The sequence below is a fragment of the Cololabis saira genome, chromosome 1, assembly GCF_033807715.1.
Source record: "Cololabis saira isolate AMF1-May2022 chromosome 1, fColSai1.1, whole genome shotgun sequence".
Taxonomy (NCBI): Eukaryota; Metazoa; Chordata; class Actinopteri; order Beloniformes; family Belonidae; genus Cololabis; species Cololabis saira.
In genome coordinates this window covers 28,435,591-28,457,978 of record NC_084587.1, presented here as the reverse complement: position 1 = coordinate 28,457,978, position 22,388 = coordinate 28,435,591, and the positions used below count along the sequence as shown (strand labels likewise).

Here is a 22,388-nt window from a genome sequence, read left to right as displayed (position 1 = left end):
GCGATGAGGCAGCTTTCAGCTTTTATGCTCCTCACCTATGGACCAAACTCCCAAAATGCATCAGGGCTGCATCTCCGAGAATGCACTACATGTCTGTATGTCATTAATTCTGCATTTGAACTTTTACATTTTAATTAATTTTCTGAAATGTTTTCTGTAAAGCACTTGAATTGTCTTGTACATGAAATGTGCTATACAAATGCACTTTCTATCCCTTGCTTTGCCTCGCAAGGTGTGATAGATGGTTTTATTTTGAAGTGATGACATGCAGTTCACAGATCAGCTGACCTCCGTCTCTGCTCTCACTTGCTAATGAAGAGACTTTTCTGCTCTATCACAATCTCTTTTTATCATTCGTTCCATTGGATCTCTATCCAATCCACCCCACTGCAGGGATACAAAATTTAGTGAATTTGATCAATTCAAAGCATATTTTTCCTTATACACACTGTCAGTTCAAACATTTCACCTCCACTTGCCTCTAGTCCCATTATTCCACAATCAAACCTAAAACCGCACATAGCTGCTTCCGTAAAAGTATCCTTATCAATGACAAATAATTTTACTGGATAGCGGAGCCACTTGTTGGTGGTGAGGGTGGTGGAGGCAGAAGGCAAATTAAATGAATAATCATAAATATGCAGATGAATGGCTTTCAATTTAAATGCAGATTTTGGCATTTTTCTGAACTCCACAGTAGGATGTTGGGAAAAAATTGCCTACCAGAATTAATTCAATCAACAGCAAATGTATCCATATTTATATTTTAATCAGTTTTTAGCTTACTGATATTAAAATGTTATTTTAATATCAGTGGTAAATAACTAACAATGACAAACAATTATGATAAACACTTTAACTGAGAAACTGATTAAATTGATTCTCAGTAGCACTAATACATAAAACATGGGAGCAGTTACAGTTAGTCTAAACTTAGGATATACAGTGTCTAGATGCTAAAAGAGATTCAAACTTGGTCCTTTTTCTTTGACTAATAGAGGCTGCAGAATCTGGGTCGTATGATGTAGCAAAAGAGTTTCCAAAAACCCAACCACAGAAGTCCACATGAGACTGAGCGAATGCGGTCAACATTTGAGGTCAACCAAGGATCCACAACAGGAGTGCACTAGTTGGTAAATAATTTGGATCACCCAAATATACAATTGAATGTTCACCTGATGAACAAACATCTAATTAGCTGAGTGATTTGGGTTAAGCTGTAATATAAGAATAGCTAATCCTCTAGTGTAGGCGAGTCTTGCTCAGATCTTGTTCGCACCATCCTATCATAGCATCTTTCTTAGTTAATATCCTTCAATAATATTCATCCAATATTTTTGCAGAAGCCACTAATCTGTGAACTGTTGTGAGTCTGTGATATTATTGGGACATTCATCTTTGATTTAGGAATATTCATGACCTCAGGTGAATCTGAGTTGTGATGAATCATGTTACCATGGAGACAGATGACATATGTTCCAAACGGCAACCAGAAGAGCTTGTGACACCGACAGGCACAGAAACTCGTGTACACACTGACACACACACCCAAGTTTACACACCCTGGGGACAAGCAGGACAGAGAGCTGTCAGGGGAAATCAGAGTCAACATTCTCTTCTTTCTGAGGGATGTTAACTCCAAGATTTCTCTCTGAAGGTTTAAGTACAAAAAAATCCTATGCACTTAACATTCGGTATATTTACACGTTCCTGTGTCATCAGCCTTTTCTTTAACTGTTCATCAGTGCTTTGCCTCACGTTTATCTCCAAAGTTGTCAACTAAAGGCCTGTGATGTTTTGTTTAGTGGGACTGAATTTAGCTTTGCTCACCAACACATTTTCTTTTTCTCCAAAACATTTAAAACACTCTGGAGCTGAGCAACATGTGCCACAGATTGCATCACAGAATTTTCTAAAAAAAAAGGATTTTTGTACTGTCGCAGACCAGCTAAATTGTACCCTTTTTTCAAGCAGTTAACATCTTTTTGCATATCTCCTGCAATCTTTTCTCTCAAATGCCATATTTCTATAAAAGTGATTTTACAAATGTGGCTTGATCTCATACAATTACCTTTGACAGTGTCAGTGTTTTAATTTTGGATGCATTCATGTGTGAAAAGTACTTCTCAAGTACAGCTTGCAGCGCTGCAGGGTGGACATTATTGAGATGTGGAGAGCTACTGTGCAGCACTCTTTGTCTATCAAGTTGCTACACATATCACTAATTGCTGTTTAGAGAAAAAAAATAAGAAAAACCTTTTTCACAGCACTCCTGACAAAGTCTTAATATAAGAGAACCACAGGAAATGTGAACTATAACTGTTTCTGAGCAAAGTTGTGCGTGAAAACTTTTCAAAAATCGTACAATTTGAACAGATATCAGAGTTGCATGGTATAACCCAGTTCCTTTTAAGCCTTGATTCTTCTTCTAAAACCGAAACATGAAAAGTTTGCACTTTCCATAATGTTCACACTATAATTGGAGGCAAAAAGTGAAGTTAATCCTTGTGAGTCTTCTATCCATTCAAATCCATTCAATACCCACTTTCAACAAGAGCTCAAGCTGAAGTCAGAATCAAGTTTTGCATACTAACTTTGAAGACAACACCGGAGAAGTTAGATGGGAAGAGACATTAACGTGATTAAAAATGGTTCTGGGTCCCTACTGCCCCCCTTCCTAAAATCAGCTATATTGACATTTTTACATCCTACTGCATGCCATCGATAGTGTTGTGGTGAGAAATGAGTGTGTTCTAAATGACATTCCCTTTTAAATGGGCTTTTCTCCCTACTTTATTCTCTAATTAATACAAATGCTTTAGAATGAAAAAACACATTTACGAATCCCTCTGATTTTGTACACGTCAGACTGAAGGACTGGCCATCTGCCAGTCAGTGCGGTTACATGCACATCTAAATCAAGCTATTGGCAACAATCTAGCTAAGGATTAAACTGAGTGTTCAGAGAAATCCAGGTATACATGCGTGAGAAGACAAGCGCGAAGGAAGACAAAAACATGCGAAAAAATGGACGCTAAGGATGCAACAGCTCTGTAGATTTCGTACATACTATGCCTGATCATGTTACAGGTAAGATACACGGAAAGCCTCCCTCTTCTTCTTCTGTTACCGTGTCGTTGTGATGCCGTGACTGTTATTATTCCCGCTCCTGCAGCTCGTCACTTCCGGCAGGGGGGGTCCCGGGGCAGCCAGTAGCTCGGTTAAGCGCAGGTCGCATATACATCCTGGAATAACTCGAATTAGGACCGCATTATCTGGCACTAATAGCTTGATCTCAAGAGCCTCAGTTCACTTCGACCACAGCCCGGCTAAGGTGTATACATGGCTTTTAAAACTTTGATATCGGTTGGATTAAGGCAACAATTTGAAGCAGCACCGGAGCACCAGAGGTGACTGCAGGTGTCTGGGGCTGCAGTTGGATGACAAGCTGCAGTGGTCACCAAACATGGACACTATCTGCAGTAAAGAAAAGAGCCGTCTGTACTTCCTGAGAAGGCTGGGGTCATTAAACACCTCAAAACGCTGCTGCAGATGTTTTACCAGTCTGTGGTGGCCAGCGTCCTCTGTGGGACAGTGGGAGAGAAGAGGACTCTGGACAAATACTCTCATTAATAGACAACACCCACCACCCTCTGCACAGCATCTTCACCAGGCAGAGGAGCGTTGACAGTGGCAGACTGCTGGCACAATCGTGCTCCACAGACAGCCTTGAGAACCGTTTTGTCCCCGTGGCCATAAGACTGTACAACATCTCACTGTCACGGCACTGTCACTGAGGGGGGGGCTTCTAAATCTTGTTTGAGGTTTATTATATACAGAAGGCTGGGGGGGGGCAGGAGGTGTTTATTCTTTAATATTTGTTGTTAATAACATCCTGCATGTCTTGTATACTGCTACCGGATGTCTTGAATTTCTCTCAGAATCAATCAGAGTATCCATCCATCTATCTACTCAATTGCTAGAAGAAAAATAAAAAACAACAAAAAAAACTGGAGTCTAACACTCCACCAACCACTTAAATCTGATTGGTGGTGAAAGGAAAAGGTAATTGCCTTATTAACAGATGGGAGACGGACAGACAGATTAAACTACCAACTGGTTTTCACCCTGACTGGCTTGAATCAATGATCATCAGGCAGCGTTTTTCAGGCACCCTACATATAGCGGAAGACAAATCCGATTTTGTGTTCCTGTCAATAAAATAAGCACCATAGTGACCACAGAGTCACATACACTCGCCACAAAGCATGTGCCTTCAAGTATAGAGCATTTGCAGAATAACCAATTCTAACACGGAGGATCAAAGGGCAAATGTTTGGGACAACCGAGTGAGAGACTGCGTTTCAAAAACGTTTTAATCTTATTTAATATACAAACCTTCTAAGGGGCTATCTTAATGTAGGAATATGTTTTTCATACCATGGGAAATTATCTTGATGCCCATGCAAGTCCGACTGCCCAGTTTCTGTTTTTTGTTATTTTTTTGATTCGCACAAGTACAATTCTGCACAGCACTTTATATATGTTAAAGCAAGAGAAAACGTGTTTTTCATAATAGGTCCCCTTTAAGAAAAATAATGAAGAACTATTAAGGGTGGGATATACAGTTAAACCTTGCCTGTAGTATCTTGAAGACTGAAGCACTTCTTTTTATCATTTTTGAATGGCTGATAAAACAGACAAATCATTAGGACAGGACAGTGTTCATGAACCACTGGATTAGCTGTCTTCTTTCTTTAGCCACTTGAACACACCCATTACTTAGAGTTAGTTTTCTACATGGTCAATTTTCATTACTTTTGCTCACGGATGTTATACCTAGCATTCACTATGAAGTTACAGTTTTTCTCTCCATCTAGCTGCCTATAGTAAGAAGCCTGACAGATAATAGGAAGTGCACACAATGTTTTAATGAAGTCATTTGGCGATTCTGTTCTTTCCTCTCATTAGGAAGTGAAAACCAGAGAGAGTAAACAGAAGTGAAAAAATAGTTTGAGCAAAGGAGGAAAGGAAAGTAAGTCTATGGTTAAGATTTAGACGTTTTAGGTGACTGATGTGGAAGCAAAGCTCTGTGCAAGTGTGTTTGTTTATATGTTAATGAGCTAATCAATAGCAGGTGTTTTTGCACAGCAGTGGGTCTGCTTCGGCAGATTACTTAGAGAGAGATAAAACTTGCAAGAGTTGTTTGTCTAAAATATGTTTCTTTTTTTAAACTGTCTGAGTCAATCAAAGTTGCAAATCAGTCGCATATCCTTCCCTAACAAATGCAGTGGTTTAATTGAGTCTTGTCTCCAGCTTACAGTACATTACTGCTACAAATGCTCCATTTACTTTCTATTCTGTTTCCTCTCTTTATTTCATGATCTGGATGACATGCACATGTCCTATTGAGGGGGTTTGGAGCTTAAACAAATGTATCAAATCCCCCAGTCCTGTTTCACATAATATTTATTTCATCTGCAGCAAGCCAATTCTTAAACATTTCACACAAGAAGTGTCATTAATATTTCTACTCCTTAGTATTACCGTAATTTCGCGACCATAAGGCGCCCTTTTTTTTTTTTTTTTTTCTTTAAAATGTGCCGGTCGCCTTATGAAACGGTGCGCCATATCTATGCTTTGGGTGAAGCCCAGGGGAGTTGCGGACGTGAAGGAGACCATCCACAGACAAGGGGGAAGGGGGGGTGTGTGAAGCACCCGTGGTCTGCGGACGTGAATGACACCAGCCACAGACGTTAAAGGGGGAAGGTGGGGGGTGTGAAGCACCCATGGTATAAGCACACGTGCGTGTGTGTTCTGTGTTCTGCAGCGCGTGTGACGCGCACTGCTGCAACCCGACTTCCAGGTTCCCAAAGCGGGATCAGATCAAATTCTCCTGGTTCCCACCCGCTTTAGGAGCAGGGATTTCAGGGGTCTGTCCCAGGTCGGATCAACTTCACCCTGCGAGATTTTCAGGCAAATCTGTCGGTTACCAAGATGCAGAGGATGCGCTCAGGAGCCGCCAGGCTCCCGCCGCGGGTTTGCCGGGCCAGGGCGCACCATCCCCGGGGCAGATCCGGCCGAAATGCCGCTGGTCTTTCCCCGGGAGCCCCTGCTCCCATACAGGTGGGTGGCTTCGGTCCCAGCCGGTCCGAACAGGTCACATTCCCGGTTAAAGCCGCTGTGACGCGCGCTGCTCCACCCCGCTGGGGAGAGACGGGCTCTGCGCGGTGGAGGATCCGCACAACGGGGTATGAAAAGTTTATTTACTGTTGTGCAGAAAGTGTCTGACACCGAGGAAATTCGGACTGGCGCAGCTGAATTAGTGGAGCTCTTTAATGCAGAAACAGAGGTTTTGCTCCTGCTCTATTTTTTAAATTAGCGCTTGTGTGCTTGTGTGTGCGTTCTGCATGTGTGTGCGTTCTGCAGCGGGTGTGTGTGTTTTCCGGCCGGCGTGTTTTGCGGCACGCGTGTGTGCAGCTCTGCTCTGTAGACTGCGCCTTTTGGGTCGGTGCGCCATATGTATGTTTTAAATCTAAAAATGACACACAAAAATGAGGGTGCGCCTTTCCACACTGTGCGCCGAATGGTCGCGAAAATACGGTACATTTAATTTTCCAACTTTAAAGTAATGTAAAAAAAACAAAAAAAAAAAACAATGCTTTCCTTGTCAGAGCTTCAAACAGTCCACTCCCACAGCTATGATGTTTATCCCGGAAATGAGCAGAGCCACAAATACTTAATCAGAGATGCTAATCAGCCCTCTCACCTAGGTGCGATCTAAAAATATAATTCACACACAAGATAAGTTATACTAGAACACACATTTTCTGCATGTATATTTCAAAATAATTGTGAAATCCCACACATTCTCAGTGCAGCAATAATCCATAATGCCCTGTGACGGACTAGAGACTGCTAGAATATGCTCCTGCCGCCCAACCCTGCAGACCTTAGCAGGATGAAGCGAGTGTAGGAAATGGATGGATGGATTAATCCATAATTAATTAACAAGCAGCATTTCTCCATATAAACTGGCTGCAACTAAGCAGCTTTTGTGACAAACTGGTTTGTGTTGATACGACTGTAAAAAAAACGGCACAGAAACACACAGCTTTGACACACACAACTTTTGATCTCCTAACACTCCAACACCGCCTGTTAAATGATCACAGATGGACCTCTGACTATATTCTGTATAACAGATCAAAAGCAGAACTGCTGAGATGCCAACATTTAATTAATTTCATCTCTGAAGTATACGCATCAATACACGACTTTAAAATATCAGAGGTTTAAAGAAAAGGAGTTTTCCACCATATCCCATACTTGCTCTAATGAAGTTAGACTCTTGGGTGCATCTTGCAACAATTTTAATTTCTATACATGGCAGTATAGGGATCAAGTTGAACTGAACAATTATAATGAAAATGCACAAGAACTTGAACACAATGTTATCTACGATATTTGTCACTCAATCATTCAGATAATGATAGTTCTAAAAAGCCTGAGCAGAAGACAAGTAGCATTCTTTACTTGTTTGTTGAACGTTATTTTTCTCCAGCCGAATGGATGGGTCAGGAGTTTACTTGTGACTTCAATGACAGAAGAACAAACAGACAACAAAAAGCTTATGAGTCTCCTCTGCAGTCGTTTAGAAATGAAGATGCCTTTTGGATGAGATGTGAAACTTCAACATTCAAGAAAGGTATACCTCTGCTTACCCTCTTCCCCACCCATTTAGAACTATTTTTATTTTCTGTCTTTTTCTAATATAATTTATTCCATGTATGAAAGAATAAGTTTGTCTTAAGTTTCTTCTTTCAGACCTACAGGCATGTTAAAAATTCACTTTTTTTTTTAAGTTTGTTTTATCTTGTCCGATGTAGATTTTCATTAAGCATGACAAAGTTCATTTACATTGTATTGCAGTATAGACAATGTGCAGGACAGAGAGAAGAAATGTTGGTTTGTTGGTTGTACTAGTAGAAAGTAATCTTTCCTTTAGTTCTTGAGTGTTTAGGTTATGATCAGTGTTGGACTGGTTCATGATGTTGAAAATAACATTCCTCAAAAACTGAATGAAAGGCAAATTAATTCTTAGTTTTTTGGTTGTTTTCTTTTTTTATATAGACACTTCACGTTCCATTCAGAAGGATGGTGAGGAGTTTTGGATTTATATGCTGTTAAAATCATAAATCACTGACCCTCCCTTCACTGAGGGTCCTTTGTCCACCGTAAGCTGTTTACTTGGTCAGCTTGGGAGTAGGGCTGTTCGATTTTGCCCAAAAATACAATCTCGATTTTTTTCTCTCAAAATCCGATTTTCGATTACGATTATTTTGTGAATTGACAAAAGGCAAAGAAATGATTTCAAATATGCTGTTTTTTTATTGAACATTTGCCCTATTGGGCTTTTAGTGCAAACTTTGCTCTTATTAAACCAAATGAATGAATAAAGTGCAATACTCTGTAAAATAAGTTGAAAAAAAGTTTTAAAAAATATAATAAAATATAATGTTTTATCTCTGAAAAAAAAAAATCAGCAAATCAGCACTTGCAAACATACAGTAAGTTATATTTCCAATTAAATAAAACAAGACATTTTCTAATTAAACTAAACTGGGTCTTTGCATGCTAAATAATAATGCAACCCATGAAGGAGGTAGAGGTGTGTAATGTCAGTCATTACATTTGCTATTCACATTTGCACGTTTTTTGCCGGTCTACGGCATCTGGCTTGAGGGATGCCCGGTGGCATGTTACAACGCCCTCTCCTACACTAAAGAGCCTCTCCGATGGGGCACTTGTCGCAGGTATTGAGAGGTATTTCCATCAATCATTAATATGTGTGCAGACAAGGTAAAAAAAAAAAAAAAAAAAAGTGAAAAATCGATTTTACGATTTTCACGTTTTAACATCGTTTTAATTACATAATCGCGATTACGATTTAAAATCGATTAATCGAACAGCCCTACTTGGGAGATGTTTTGGCCATATAATTCAAGGTATGAACAGCTGTGAGGCTGGCTGGGCCGGGGATTGAAGACCCGGGGACTACATTGTAAATGTGTATTCTTTGAAACTTGGCTGCTTATATACGACTCTCATGAATAAATAAATGTTCAAAATAATAAGAATGGATAAGGTTAAGGATAATCATTTTTGTAATTTTAATCTTCGAGGGGGTATAGTTACCAGCAAAATGTCCAAGTTACCTCAAAGACCTTCCATTTGGTTTTATTTTTGTTATTTAAGTTGCAGGGGTAGAGAATAATTAGACCATGGATGCGTGCACTCCCATGCAGTCCTTTTAAGTCTATACCACAGGTTACTCACTTGCAGTGCGAAAATGTGGTTCAGCCGCTGGCCTCTTTTCTTATCCTGAAACAGTGTAACAGTATGTTTACAGCAGGGGGCTTCCCCTTTATATTACCTTAATGTTTGGCATGTACATATGATTATAATACAAAGGATATGCATCACATTTAAATACTACATAATAAAGGCAAAGGCAAAAGTGTTAATCTATTTGTTTTACTATTAATTATTACTGCCAGTGCACCATTGTTTATTCTTTGTAATAAATAAATAACAGTTAATTTCTTTTATGTTATTTTGATACACTGACTTTTAAAAATGTTGTTTAGTCAGGAAATAAATATTGTTTTCAATCTTCATGCTGGTAAACTTTTCCACATGGTGAGGAATAGTGGTTATTAATGGAACAGTTTTACCTTTACTGATATCAACAAAGTTAAAAAGAGGGAAAAAGTTGTTTAAATACATCAAAAGATTATTTATTTTAGGTGTTCTCATCACATAATGCTGCTGATCTTTCCTTAATTTCTGTTCAGGTGCAGCACAATAAGGAACAGACAATTTCACCAGAACAGTTTCAATTACCAAACTATAGTAATGTTAAAAAAATTGAAAAACAAAATTAAAAAAGACTGAAGAAAGTACCTGAACGAGTGTCTTACGGTGATGAATCTATTTGAAACAGCAAACTGAGAAATGTGACTATTGCAGGTTAAACGGCTTATATCATAGGAGGGGGATTTGGACGCCTCTGCTAGAGGGTAATATTAGCCGGATTATCTGGCAACGCTGTCGCTGAGGTAAATAACGTTAGAATCCTATTTGTACAGACCTCTGTGCTTTCTGTCCAAAATCACCCATTTTCTCTTCATTTACTCGCGTCTCATCCCCCCAATTAAACCATTTTACATTCTCACGCATAAAAAGCCTTTTCTGTACATAGCACTTCCGTGAATGTGTGCGTGTTCCTTTAGTTGTGGGTGTTCCTCTACACATACTCCATTAGCAGTACAGGCCTCTCTGCTCCCATGGGCCACTGCGCTCACAACTCAAACACACAGTGGTGAAAGCCTGAATACCAATTCTGAAACCGTTATCCCTGCTTCAGGTATGTTTGTGTGTCTTTGCACATCTGTATGCATGTAGGATGTGCTGTCTGGTGTCAAAGAGTCCGAGACCGAGATCAGATGAAGTATGCGCGATCAAGTGTGACGGTGCGTACCAAGAGGGCATTACGACTGCATGCATCCGTTTTTATGGACACAGTCTGAGGTTACTAAATATTGACAATGAATTATCCCCTCCAATAGAGTTGCAGGCGGGTTCGATAAGGTGGATTAGACACACCATGAAGAATTAAATACATGGACAGACAAATACACAATCTTCTTATTTTCACAACATTATTCATCCTAGCACTATTCAAGTGAGTCCTTGAGCAAGGCACTAATGACCATTATAATTACCTTCACATATAATAAAGCTGCTTTTTAACTTGCCAGAATGGTTTTTCCTCTAGCTAGAGTCCCAAAATACAACAGAGCAACAACACAGTGATTAGCCACTGCTGCACACTCAGATCCAGGTAGCAGAGACTATTTGTAATATGTTAGGATGGAGAAACAGACAAAGAGGCAAGGGTGAAGGGACTAACAGCAGGATGTTTGTTGTTTTTTTTTCCTTGGTAAAGCTACTTAAGTAAAAGATTTGCTCCACTGCTAAAGGACAATGACACAAACAGTTTTTTATTAAGCCCACTCCGTGTTTGTACAAGAAGTGGACATCCATTAATGCAGGCAAGCTCTGTCACAATGCCCAGTCATTACACTGGTCCTTGTGCATACAAATGCAGAGTATCTATTGGCCTAGTGTTCATACATGACTGAGTGGGAACAAAAGCTGTAATGTGTTGAGTGGTGCATAAACATGAAAGTGAGGGGGACAGGGAAATAACCAAACAAACAGATAAAAGAGGAGGCTGGGACTCTTGGGCCATTTTGCAAGAGCTCGGTGACACCGATATCAGCCCAGACACATATGCTGCGGCCTTTAGGAAGTTTGATGTTGACAGTGTGCCTATTTTAATTCCCCATTTCAGCAGTTTAATGATCACCATACGCATGCCTACAGAAACACTGCCAGTAGCTCATTGCCATCTGCAACCATATCTGATTTCATTAAGTGTGCAGGTGCAGATGTGTGCAAGGCTACATTCACACTGATACGATTTCATTTAAAAACAGAGCTTCAAAAAAGACATGGATCTCTATCCCAATAAGTGTTTGGGAACATACACTATGAGGAAAATGTTTCTTTGGCCATAGGAAGAAGTCTGGAAGCACATATATGATATCATATATGACCATTCATATACAAACGCTATGCGCATTCATGTAAAAAGAAAGCAGAAGCTGGGAACAAACAAACAGCACTGGAGGGGGAAAAAATACCTGACATTTTTATAGAATTAAGCTAAAAGGAACAAACAAGATAGTAAAATAATCCGAAAATTCCCCAAGTATAATAACTTGGATGAGTTTGTTGTTCTTGTTTTCTGCTCTTAATTCCTGCCCATTGCAACTAACACACAGTCCCAGAGTTCTTAAAATGAAACCGGATCAGAAGCCTTGACGTTTTTGTTATGTGGGTTTTAAATTTCTGGTGTAAGGGGAGTGATGGGTGCAATTTTTGCAAACATTTTGAGTTAAACCCTGACTCCAGATATACTGGTAGTCTTTGGAGATACTGACAATGTTAATAACAGAGTAAGACATCAGATTTTTGTTCATAGAAAAGTAATATATGTACACAATAATGGGTTAGAAAGTGTGGTATTGGAAATGCGTGGATTGTTCATCCCCAAATGTAAATTGTGCATACCTTTTTGAAAAGCAAGGAGTCATCCATCTGCTCTGCATAGACCGAGGTGAGCCTGTACTGGTTCTCGGTAGTTATATCTATCTGGTAGCCAGTCAGGACATAGCAGACAGTGCGAAACTCTTGAATTTTCTTCTGGAACACCTCCTTTAGCCTTTGGTTCCTCAGCTCTGAGCTTTCCATTTGCTTACGTAAATCTGCAATACAAACGCAATACAAATATTTTGATGCAAAAATTGAAACACACAAAAAGCATGACTGGTAAATGTATTTTTGCAACAGTACTCTTAATAGACATGCTCAACTAAGACATTCTACATTCGGCATTCTGAAAAACACAGAATATTAATCTAGACTTCTTCTCCAGGGAGTGCCACAGCTTCACAATCCAACTCACTTGGCTCATGCAGCATAGATGGACAGCTCCATATCAAATATACTTTCCCTGCAGCAGTCCATCTGTTCTTTTGAGTTAACAACATGCTATAATGCAGAGAGTGAATCACTGACTAAAGCAGGCAGCCTCATGAATTAGCTAAGAGCAGAGATAGTCACGGAGAGGAGAAACTGGACTACGCTTCAATTTAATTTGTCGAAAATCAATTTGCGATAGTTATATTAATTTGAAAGTAACTGTAATGACTCAGTGAGTAAAAGAAAAAAAAAAAGATATGAAGAGTTGTGTCCCATGACATCTTTCATGCATTTAGTATGTGAAGGAATATTAACTCAGGTCAGAAATGGTGAAATGAGTTTAGACAGCAGAGCCAACTCAGAGAATACCGTGGTTTTTATGATTAATGTTCACATACAATTCCCCTGGACTGTGTTCCAGCTATTTATTAAAAACACAACTTTTCTCAATCATTTTTAATGTCTGAAAAAAATGTAAAGCCATTTCCAACCAAGTGTCATTTTCTTCTTTTTCCTACAGTGGAATGCAGTTGAACTTCAAGAAAATACACGTGGGCAGTTTTTAACAACATCAAGCTGTTTTCTGAGAGTCTAATTATTTTCCGTGCTGACCGATTATTATAGCGTCTAGTGGGTCAATGTTCAAAAACAACATTTAAAAATGAAAATGCCTGGTATAAGTTATAAAGCATATTTGCATAATCAAGTACAGGATGTATGCTTATCCTGAATCAACTGTGGAGCTTACCTTTAAATCTGAGAATAATATGTGACAGAAGGACCTAAAATGCGCATCTAAAAACTCATAAAATTTTAGCTCCTGTTGATTCTTAAATGTCAAAATTATTACAGTTTTTCAGCATTTAATTTATTATTGGCTATAAACTCAACTGTCCTTAATGTCTAATGCTGGAAGCCCAGACTTCCCTGACTGCTGTGACTGAATTATTTCCACCCATTATTATTCTCTTCACACGTCTTACCCTCTTAAGATTTAATTCAGTTCTTCAGTTTTAAGATGTGAACAACTAGAAAGCATAAACGTAAGTGCGAGAGTGTGCAGTGATCTATCTACTGGGTAAATGGGCTTCCCTCAAGTGTCAGTCAGTACTGATAAATAACATTTCAAGATTACAGAACTGTGACAAAAATGCCATGTTGTAAGAGGTATCCAACTGTTCTGAAATGTTTTATCATTTTCAGGTCACAGCTACATTCAGGTTTAATGTTCAAACACTGGATATATATTTTGGAGTAGTTTCAGAGAGAGGATGAACTGCCAGGCCTGTCTCTGTATTAGTTTACAGCAGTTCCCCTTTCCTCAGATATGACACAGAGGGAAGAACTCTGGATGAACTGCAGTGATTGCACAGGCCAGGTACTCCTAAGAGGTAATGCAAACCTGTAGACATTTAGCCTATATTCAGTAAAACACATAAAGGCCCAATCCCAATTCCCCTTCACTCGCCCGTCTTTTCTACACTCGCCCTTCTTTTCTTCCCTACCCCCTAAAAAAGAAGGGGGAGATTTTAGGGGACTTGAAATCTAGGGCACTTGGCCAAGGTGCCTGTCCCATTTCTCCTACTCCCCCTCGTTTTCATTCCTAACCTGATCAGGAAGCTGAGAGCCAAAAGCTGTTTTAATTTCAGCTGTAGCGCTGTTAATATGGCACTTCATTAAGTTTTAATATTTTTTCAGGCCCAAAAGTAACCGTTAAGATCCCGAACCTGGGTTCAGTTCATCCAAATAACGCCTGTTAAGAAATTTGACTCGACGTTTTTGGAGATGATAAGAGCCGCCGGCCCCGGGGAGCAGCAGCAGCTCACAGCCCGAGAACAGACGTGTCCGCCGGGTCAAGCTGCTCCGTCGTCCCGGGAGAGAAACCTGCAGCTCTGTTGAGAATTAGCTGGCTGAAATAAATCATTTAGGAAGATGTTGGTTTAATAGATGAAATCTAACAGTTGAAGCTACGCCTGTTAAGAAATTTGCTCGGAAATTTTGAGATTTCTGTCTGCCGGCTCCGGAGCTTGGGTCCGCGTTAAATCGACGCAGAGCCTACGGCGTAGGTTATGGCGTACGGCGCGCATCGCCGCGTACATCGACGCAGAGCCCTCGGCGTAGGTTACGTAACCTACGCCGTAGGCTCTGCGTAGGTGTAACACAGAACCATAAATCCCTTTATTCTGGCGTGATCTTCGGCAACTTTATCTGAAAGTGTGTAAATTACCCAGATAACAGCTGGATTACTTTGGTTTCTGAAAACTATTATATCAGAAACATCCAAAACAAATCTGATGAGTCACAGGATTATTTCTCTCCATTTCTCACAAAAAAAATGCTTGCTCCCTCGGTCACAATCTGAGACGAGTCTGCCTGTTTTGCCTTCGGTCGGCGAGTCAAATCGACGCAGAGCCTACGGCGTAGTTTACGTAGCATTCTGGGAAATTTTCATAGCCCCTCGCTCGCGAAGTTCTACCACCAGGACTAAAACTCAGAACTCTGAGTTTGCTCATCAAATCAAATCGTGAATTTATGTCAGTAATCTCTAAAACATTATGAAACAGTTTTTAAAATAAAAAAACATGCACAAAAAAAAAGTATATTATTTTTCCAATCAATCATTTACCGCTGCATAATCTATAGTTGCAGTGGTGGATGACTGCATGATCTATATTTGTTAACATTTTTAAAATTCATCAAAGTTGTGCTGAGACAACCTGAGACAACCTTGAAAGTTATGTGGATTTTGTTTATGGAAGGAGTTTTTTAAATATTTGTCAATACATGGCATGAGGTTTTCTATGTTATGATTTACTAGTTACTGTACCATTTCTCATCTTATTTAGAGCAACTAGCTCCAACTAGCTACCTCTGATTTACCAGTCAACAGTCAAATATGCAGAAATACATCCAGACATTCATTTAGTGATGCTAGAGCGGGTCGTCCAATGATCGGAAGGTTGGCGGTTCGAAACCCACTCAGTCCCAGTTACTGTCGTAGTGTCCTTGGGCAAGACACTTTACCCACCTTGCCCCGTGGGAATGTGTTTGAATGTGTATGACTGTTGGTGGTGGTCGGAGGGGGCCGTTTGGCGCAATATGGCAGCCACGCTTCCGTCAGTCTGCCCCAGGGCAGCTGTGGCTACAAAACGTAGCTTACCACCACCGGTGAGAATGTGTATGAATGAATAATGGTCTCTGTAAAGCGCTCTGGGTGCCTTGAAGGGCGCTATATAAAACCAAGCCATTATTATTATTATAATCTATTAATTCCAATATCACTTTTTAAAACATGATTGGGAATGAGAATGGAGGAAATTGTGTCCAATTGATAGTATTATTGGTGCAGGAGAGATCAGGGCCACGGTAGAAAGTGATCTCTGACCGGTTAAAACCACCCACAGTGTCGCTCCCTATGTCCCCCCCTGCATCCTACGACCCACTTATGTCGCATTTTTACATGACATCCAGTGCAGTTTCCAGAAATAGTTTACTTTAAGTGGTACCATTTGAACAGAACCTCAGCTGCTACTCCTTCCTGGCTGACCTGTGGACTGCAACAAGAAAACTAGAAAAATTTGATATGGGCATGGCCTACTGTCCATTCGTCCCCTCTTGCTGCTTTGGGTTGGGGCTGTAGTGGTTGTGTGCGGGGTGGTTCTATGTCAGTTTGAGGTGTTTACGGTTGTATTGCATTCATTCCTGTGCTCCCCGCAGGGGGTGTGGTTTAGGGTTTTTAATAAACCAGAACCCCTGCTTCGGGGTTGTGTGGTTTAGGGTGATTAATAATGGCCAAGAAGTAGTTTAGGGTTGTTAATAAACCGTTAAATGTTGATAAACCTTTGAGGATGGGGCCATTTGGCAGGCATTTTGACTTAAAATTTATGTAAATCACAGTTTCATGAAATTTGAATATGTTGTAGTCCACAGCGAGTCGAGTTTTGAAACATTTGAATCATGTCCCTAAGATAACCTGTTGCCTAGCAACAAGCGTCCAAAGTCAAATGGACATTCTTTTTTATTGAAAGTTTAATATCTCAAGAACTGTAATAATTGACATAACGAGGTTGAAAGATGTTTTGGCCCGAAGTTAACCGAGTCGGGAAACATTTAAATGATGTCGCTACGATAAAGTTTGGCCGAGCAATAAGCGTCCGAATTTTAACCTTTTTTTCCGCTTCTTGGCACCTAGCGTTGCAACGTTAACGCTTTTGGCTGAGAAAAGTATTGCCCTTCGAGGCACGATGGATAGCCATAGGTTTTTTTTTCACCATGGTAAAAAAAACCCATCCGAATGAATGGGGCCTCGGGTGACGTCCCCCTAGGCGCAGATTCTAATCGGCTCAAAAAAAAAAAAATCACGTGACACTGGGGGATTCTGTAAGGCGGGGGTCAGAGACCTTGCAGAAATTCATGGGATTTTGTCTCCCCTGTGCTGGCAGGGTGAGGGGAGACCACTTTATATACCGTATTTTCGCGACCATAAGGCGCAACTTTTTTTTTTTTTTTTTTTTTTTTTTTTTAAATGTGCCGGGCGCCTTAAGAAACGGTGCGCCGTGTCTATTACCTGAATTACGGTAATGTCAGGTCGGCCACCATGAGAAGGTAAAAAGAGAAGGGGGCGGGTGAAGCTGAATGAGACCATCCACTGAGCTGTTTAATGCGAAACAGATGATGAAGGATTTGCTTGATGTGTAAAGTGAAATAAAATACAATCAAACTAAGTTTTGCTCCCGCTCTATTTAAATAAGCACACTTGTGTGTGAGTGTTCTGCAGCGCGCGTGTGTTTTGCATGTCGGAACCGATCGCACCTGCCGTGGGTTTGCGGGTCCGATCGCCGCATCCCCGCTGCAGATCCGGCTGAAATGCCGGTGCTCTTTCCCCGGGAGCCCCTGCTACCAGTCCATGTGGGCTGCTCCGGTCCCGGTCGGTCGGAACCGCTCACTTTCCCCGGTTAAAGCAGCGGCTGGAGCAGCGCGGTGATGCGCGCTGCTGCAGCCGACTTCCTGGTTCCCCAAGCGGGTCCGATCGACATGGTTCCCGGCCGCTTTAAGAGCAGATATTTCTGGGGTCTGTCTCAGGTAGGATCAGCTTCACACTCCGAGATTTGCAGCCAAATCTGTCGGTTACAAACCCGGTACCCGATCCCGACATGCGCGTGTGTGTATTCGCGGCGCGACACACAGATTCTCATGTATGTGGTGCTTGGCTGGCGCAGCTGATGGACAGAAACTTATGGTGATTTTTAAAAGAAAAACTTTGCATAAGACGTTTCCAGCCGGAGTCATTATAAGGGTGAATGAAAAGAGGGGGCTGGATGAAGGGATGATGATCAAGAAGCTGAGACAGGTCTGGAAATTCGGACTGGCGCAGCTGAATTAACGGAGCTCCTGTCGGATACAAACCCCGGTACCGGCTCCCCGACAGCGCGTGTGTGTGAGCGGGTCCAGCGCGAGGGTCCCGGGACGCGGGACCCGGGACCGCCGCGGGACAAGCGGGGGGGGGGCAGCGCGAGGGAGCAGACGGGGAGCGGGACCCGGGACCGCCGCGGTCGGGATTTTTAAAAGAAAAGCGTTCCCTAAAGAGACTTTTCCGGCCAGAGTGAAATGAAAAGGGCTGGATGGATGAGGAGATGATCAGTGGCTGAGACAGGTTTGTGCAGCAACCCGGTGTTTTTTTAAAATTCTTTAATGCAGAAACAGAATATGAACCTTTGAAGGGTTTGATTGATGTGAAAAGTGAAATAAAATATCAAACTAAGTTTTGCTTCTGCTGTATTTTTAGCGCGTGTGTGTTTTGCAGCGCGCGTGTGTGCAGCTCCGTCTCCGTAGACGGCGCCTTTTGGCGTCTAAAATCTTTTTTTTTTTTCTTTTTTTTTTAAATCACGATTTTTTCCCCCCATTTTATCACCCAGTGCTCCTTCCTAAGTTAGTCCTGGGCATTGCTCCCTCTAACAGCCCCGGGAGGCCCTGCACTGATCTCAAGTCTCCTCCTTAACCTGAGGAGTGAGCAGGCTGCTTCTTCTCACCAGTCAGGGTGGGGTTATTCCGTTATTGTAACTAAAATATCTATATCGAATCGGAAATCGTATCGTCTTGGGACCTAGTGTATCGGAATCGTATCGGGAGGTCAGTGATGATACCCAGCTCTTAAGTAATAAGCGTTTGAATTTTCGCCTTTTTTTTTGCTTTTTGGCATCTAGCGTTGCCACGGTAACACTTTTGACTGAAAAAAAGTAATATCCATCGAGGCATGATGGAGACGCATCCAACGATGTATGCCATGCATGGGTGCACGTTGCGGTTCGGGCCGTATTAACGGACGAAAAAAGCGTGCAGAATAATAAGAAGAAAAGGGAAACCTTTCTCTATAATATTATATCTCCTTCATTTTCATGTTTTTTCTAATTTTTTCGGGCGTGTTTTATTTTTTGGGGATTTTTTTTGTCCACATCAGAGCGGGGTCATGCTGTACACCCACTTGTGTGCAGTGGGACTTGTGCAACTTTAGCTTATTAGCAAAATGCTAGCAACATTGCCCTTTGGGCCATTCTGGACGATTGCAATATGGTCATGCCACTACTTGGCATGCCCATAATTAATGAAAGAGGCAAAAAACTCCCATTCTAGTTGATTACTTCTGTGTGTCTGCTAAATTTCATTCCCAGGGTCTATAAATGAAGGAAAATCATATGAGGTCTGGAGTGACTGATCTGCATTTTGTCCAAATGTATTATTCTTATTTTAATACTTCAAATATCTGCCTCATGTTGAATAAACCTGTATGTCTTTTACATAAATTAGTTTAATGATTTTTTGAGCAGTGTGGTTACTACTAAGGGGCATAAATCATGCAACATTTTGGGAAACTGATCCAGTTATAAACACACATTTCACCTTTATAGAGGAAGTGGTCTACTTATAAAGAAAAACAACAATAATCATAATGGTATAAATTAGTCAAATGCAGTTGTGATGCTATATGTATGTAGTTCACATATACAAAGACAAAATAACATATACCCAGCAATGCATGCATAATTACAGATAAATGCAATTGAATACAAATATGTCAATGTATATCTTTAACTACTAAAACAAAATGGGTAGATAATGCTCAAAGAGCTGTCAAGAAAAAGTCTACTGAATAGACATCTTTTCATTTATACAAATATGCCCCTCCGTTTTTCAACTTTTTTTTTGTTTTTTAACATGAGGAAAAAAATGTCTTGGTACATTACATGCCTCTGGGAAACCAAGGCATGAATTTTCTGTTCGGATTCACCGTGTTCAGTACCAAATGTGATATTCACTGCAAAAGAACTTATAGGAAGCTTTCAAGAAAGGACAAAGCCTCATCTACAAACTACAGATATGTATCAAGCTCGAGCTAATACTAAGGGGTCCAGTCTGTAGGGTTTAGACAGATCTGCTGACAGAAATGGGAAAAAGATCTGTTTTTTTTTCTCTTGTTATATATTTACCTTGAAAATAATCCTAAGCCCTTTTCACACATGCACCGTGCAATCCTGAAATATTTCCAAAGAAGTTCTGAAGGGTTAGCATGTGTGACCGCCAACTCCCTAAAACATTCACGTTGACTTGTTGCAGGAAAGTAAAATCCTTAGTGAAGTCTATAGAGGATTGCAGAGTGAGACAATGTGCCAAATGGAACCGTTCATCTTATCGGACCAATTAATGCCACTGAGACGTCCGTATGGGTGAGACCTAAAACTTTCCTTTCTATTCACTCATACTTTCAAATACACATGGTATATATATATATATATATATATATATATAAACGTCAGCAGAGCTTAAGCTACGGCAAATGAAGGTTACAAAAACATGCAAAACCTAATGCTTTTGGATATTTGTATGCACATAAGGGACATCTGATTACAATCAAACTGTTAACTGTATTAACTTTGCTCTGTACTATTTTTTATTGCGTTTTCTTTGGCCTTAATCCCACCTGTCACAACTATATTTGGCTCTATAAACATGAGCATAAATTAATGTTTAATAGCCATTACAAGTGCATGTCTGTTCAGTGAATCTTACCCAGCACTTCCTTTGATGGCGGTAAACTGAGGCTGAGGTTTGAGGCGTGCATACTGGAGTCATCTTGCGAGTGCAATCCTGCGCCTCCTTCCTGCAAGGAACGTACAAGCTCCCTGAGACGTGTCACTTCCTCTTGAAGAGCCTCGGTTTCCTGCTGGCGCTGTTGCTTGGCAACAGTAGCAGGGTTCATTTTAAAGTGGAGAACACGGGTCTTAACGGGATCATAGTCTCCCTGAAACAAACAGAAGCATATGTATGCAGCCATTAAAATGCACTCTTTTTTAACATGAGGTAACTTTCTATCCATGCTCTATAGAATGGATGACTTTGAATTAAAGAGCAGCAGACAACACCTTCTATATATTTACATATCCTGCATTGTTGTTCATCTGGAGTTGCATTTGGCTGATTTTAAGAGCTGGTACAGGTCAGACAATTTTTTTTTTTTATTATGTCACAATACTTAAAACCATAAAATTCAATATATTGTATCTTATGTAGATAACTTTAGATTGTCTTTTTGAACTATGGTGAACACATTTTCCCATCCCTAGATTTTCCATAAGAAACCTTCTGGGATTTAGCTTTACAATAATGAGCCTTGACAACTTAACGTAAAGTGATTGGTTATCTCAAAGTGGCAATTAAATCTGCTGCAAAAACTTGTAAATAACGATAAAATGTCACCATTATAAACAGTTCTCAACATTGTCCAATAAAAAATTAAACACAACACACAAGGACTCAGTTTTGTGCGGAGTTGGACTCAACATTATTTTGACTAGTCTATCAGCCTGAAGGCATCAACCAACTCCAACATATGTATGTTCATTATGACGGACAAGAGCATAACTCCAGAATACTAATGGGTATTCAACTGGCCTGAAACAGTTTTGGACTGGTTCATGCCAAAATAGCAATAAGTTAACCGAATAAGCTCTGTGACAATCTGTACCATGAATTAGCTTTTGCTGTAGTCACTGACCATTATCAATCAATTGATTTGTTAGAAAATGCTTGCAGCCAATCACTGTAGCAGTCAAGAAGGTAAAGGTCTGCTCTGTTAATTGGTAAGAAGATGCAAAAGCCTAAGTCTTTAGCACACATTTGAATTTAGTGTGGTAGCTGTCTTGAAAGCACCAGATAAGTTATTTCATATGAGTCATAATGTGAACTATATAGACGAGGCTTGTAATGTATTGGTGCATTTTAGGCTTGATCCAGCTCTGTTTGGCTGCACACTGCAAAAATGTCCTGCACTGGCTGAAGCAGAAGATCATGAACAAAATTGTGAGGTGTCTAAAAATTGGCATCAGCTCAGATAAAGGTATCAATTCAGATGATTAGATAAGTGCAAAATACAACGTCCAGCAAAGTACATATCTAAATTCAGTGCATTTAAATCTGCTAAGACACAGTGAACTAAGAGGAAGTATATCTGAGGTTATGCAAACAAGTATATAAGTGTACAGACTATGATATATTTTCATTTCATTAGCCTTTTGCCCCATGTGATAATGACAATTACAGAACGGATTGCAGAACATGCTTAGTTAGAAATTTCAATCTGGTTAAAATTGTTCATAACTATTCAGACTGTCATGTATTTTCATGTCATGTATAACGTTTTGCTTTAAATAAAGTAGAACATATATGAATTGATGATTGTATAAACATCAGCATCAATAAAACCCATATGATACCCATCCTTA

General features: G+C 40.4%; 1 protein-coding gene across 1 annotated transcript in view; it reads right to left on the bottom strand.

Moving 5' to 3' along the window:
- mad1l1 (mitotic arrest deficient 1 like 1) overlaps positions 1-22,388 on the bottom strand; it is a 68,939-nt gene that overhangs the window by 12,053 nt on the left and 34,498 nt on the right. Inside the window, exons 16-17 of the mRNA XM_061720103.1 lie at positions 20,677-20,908; positions 12,202-12,395 (exon numbers count right to left, since the gene is read on the bottom strand). Coding sequence (XP_061576087.1) covers positions 12,202-12,395; positions 20,677-20,908 — 426 coding nt within the window. The remainder of the gene's footprint in view (positions 1-12,201; positions 12,396-20,676; positions 20,909-22,388) is intronic.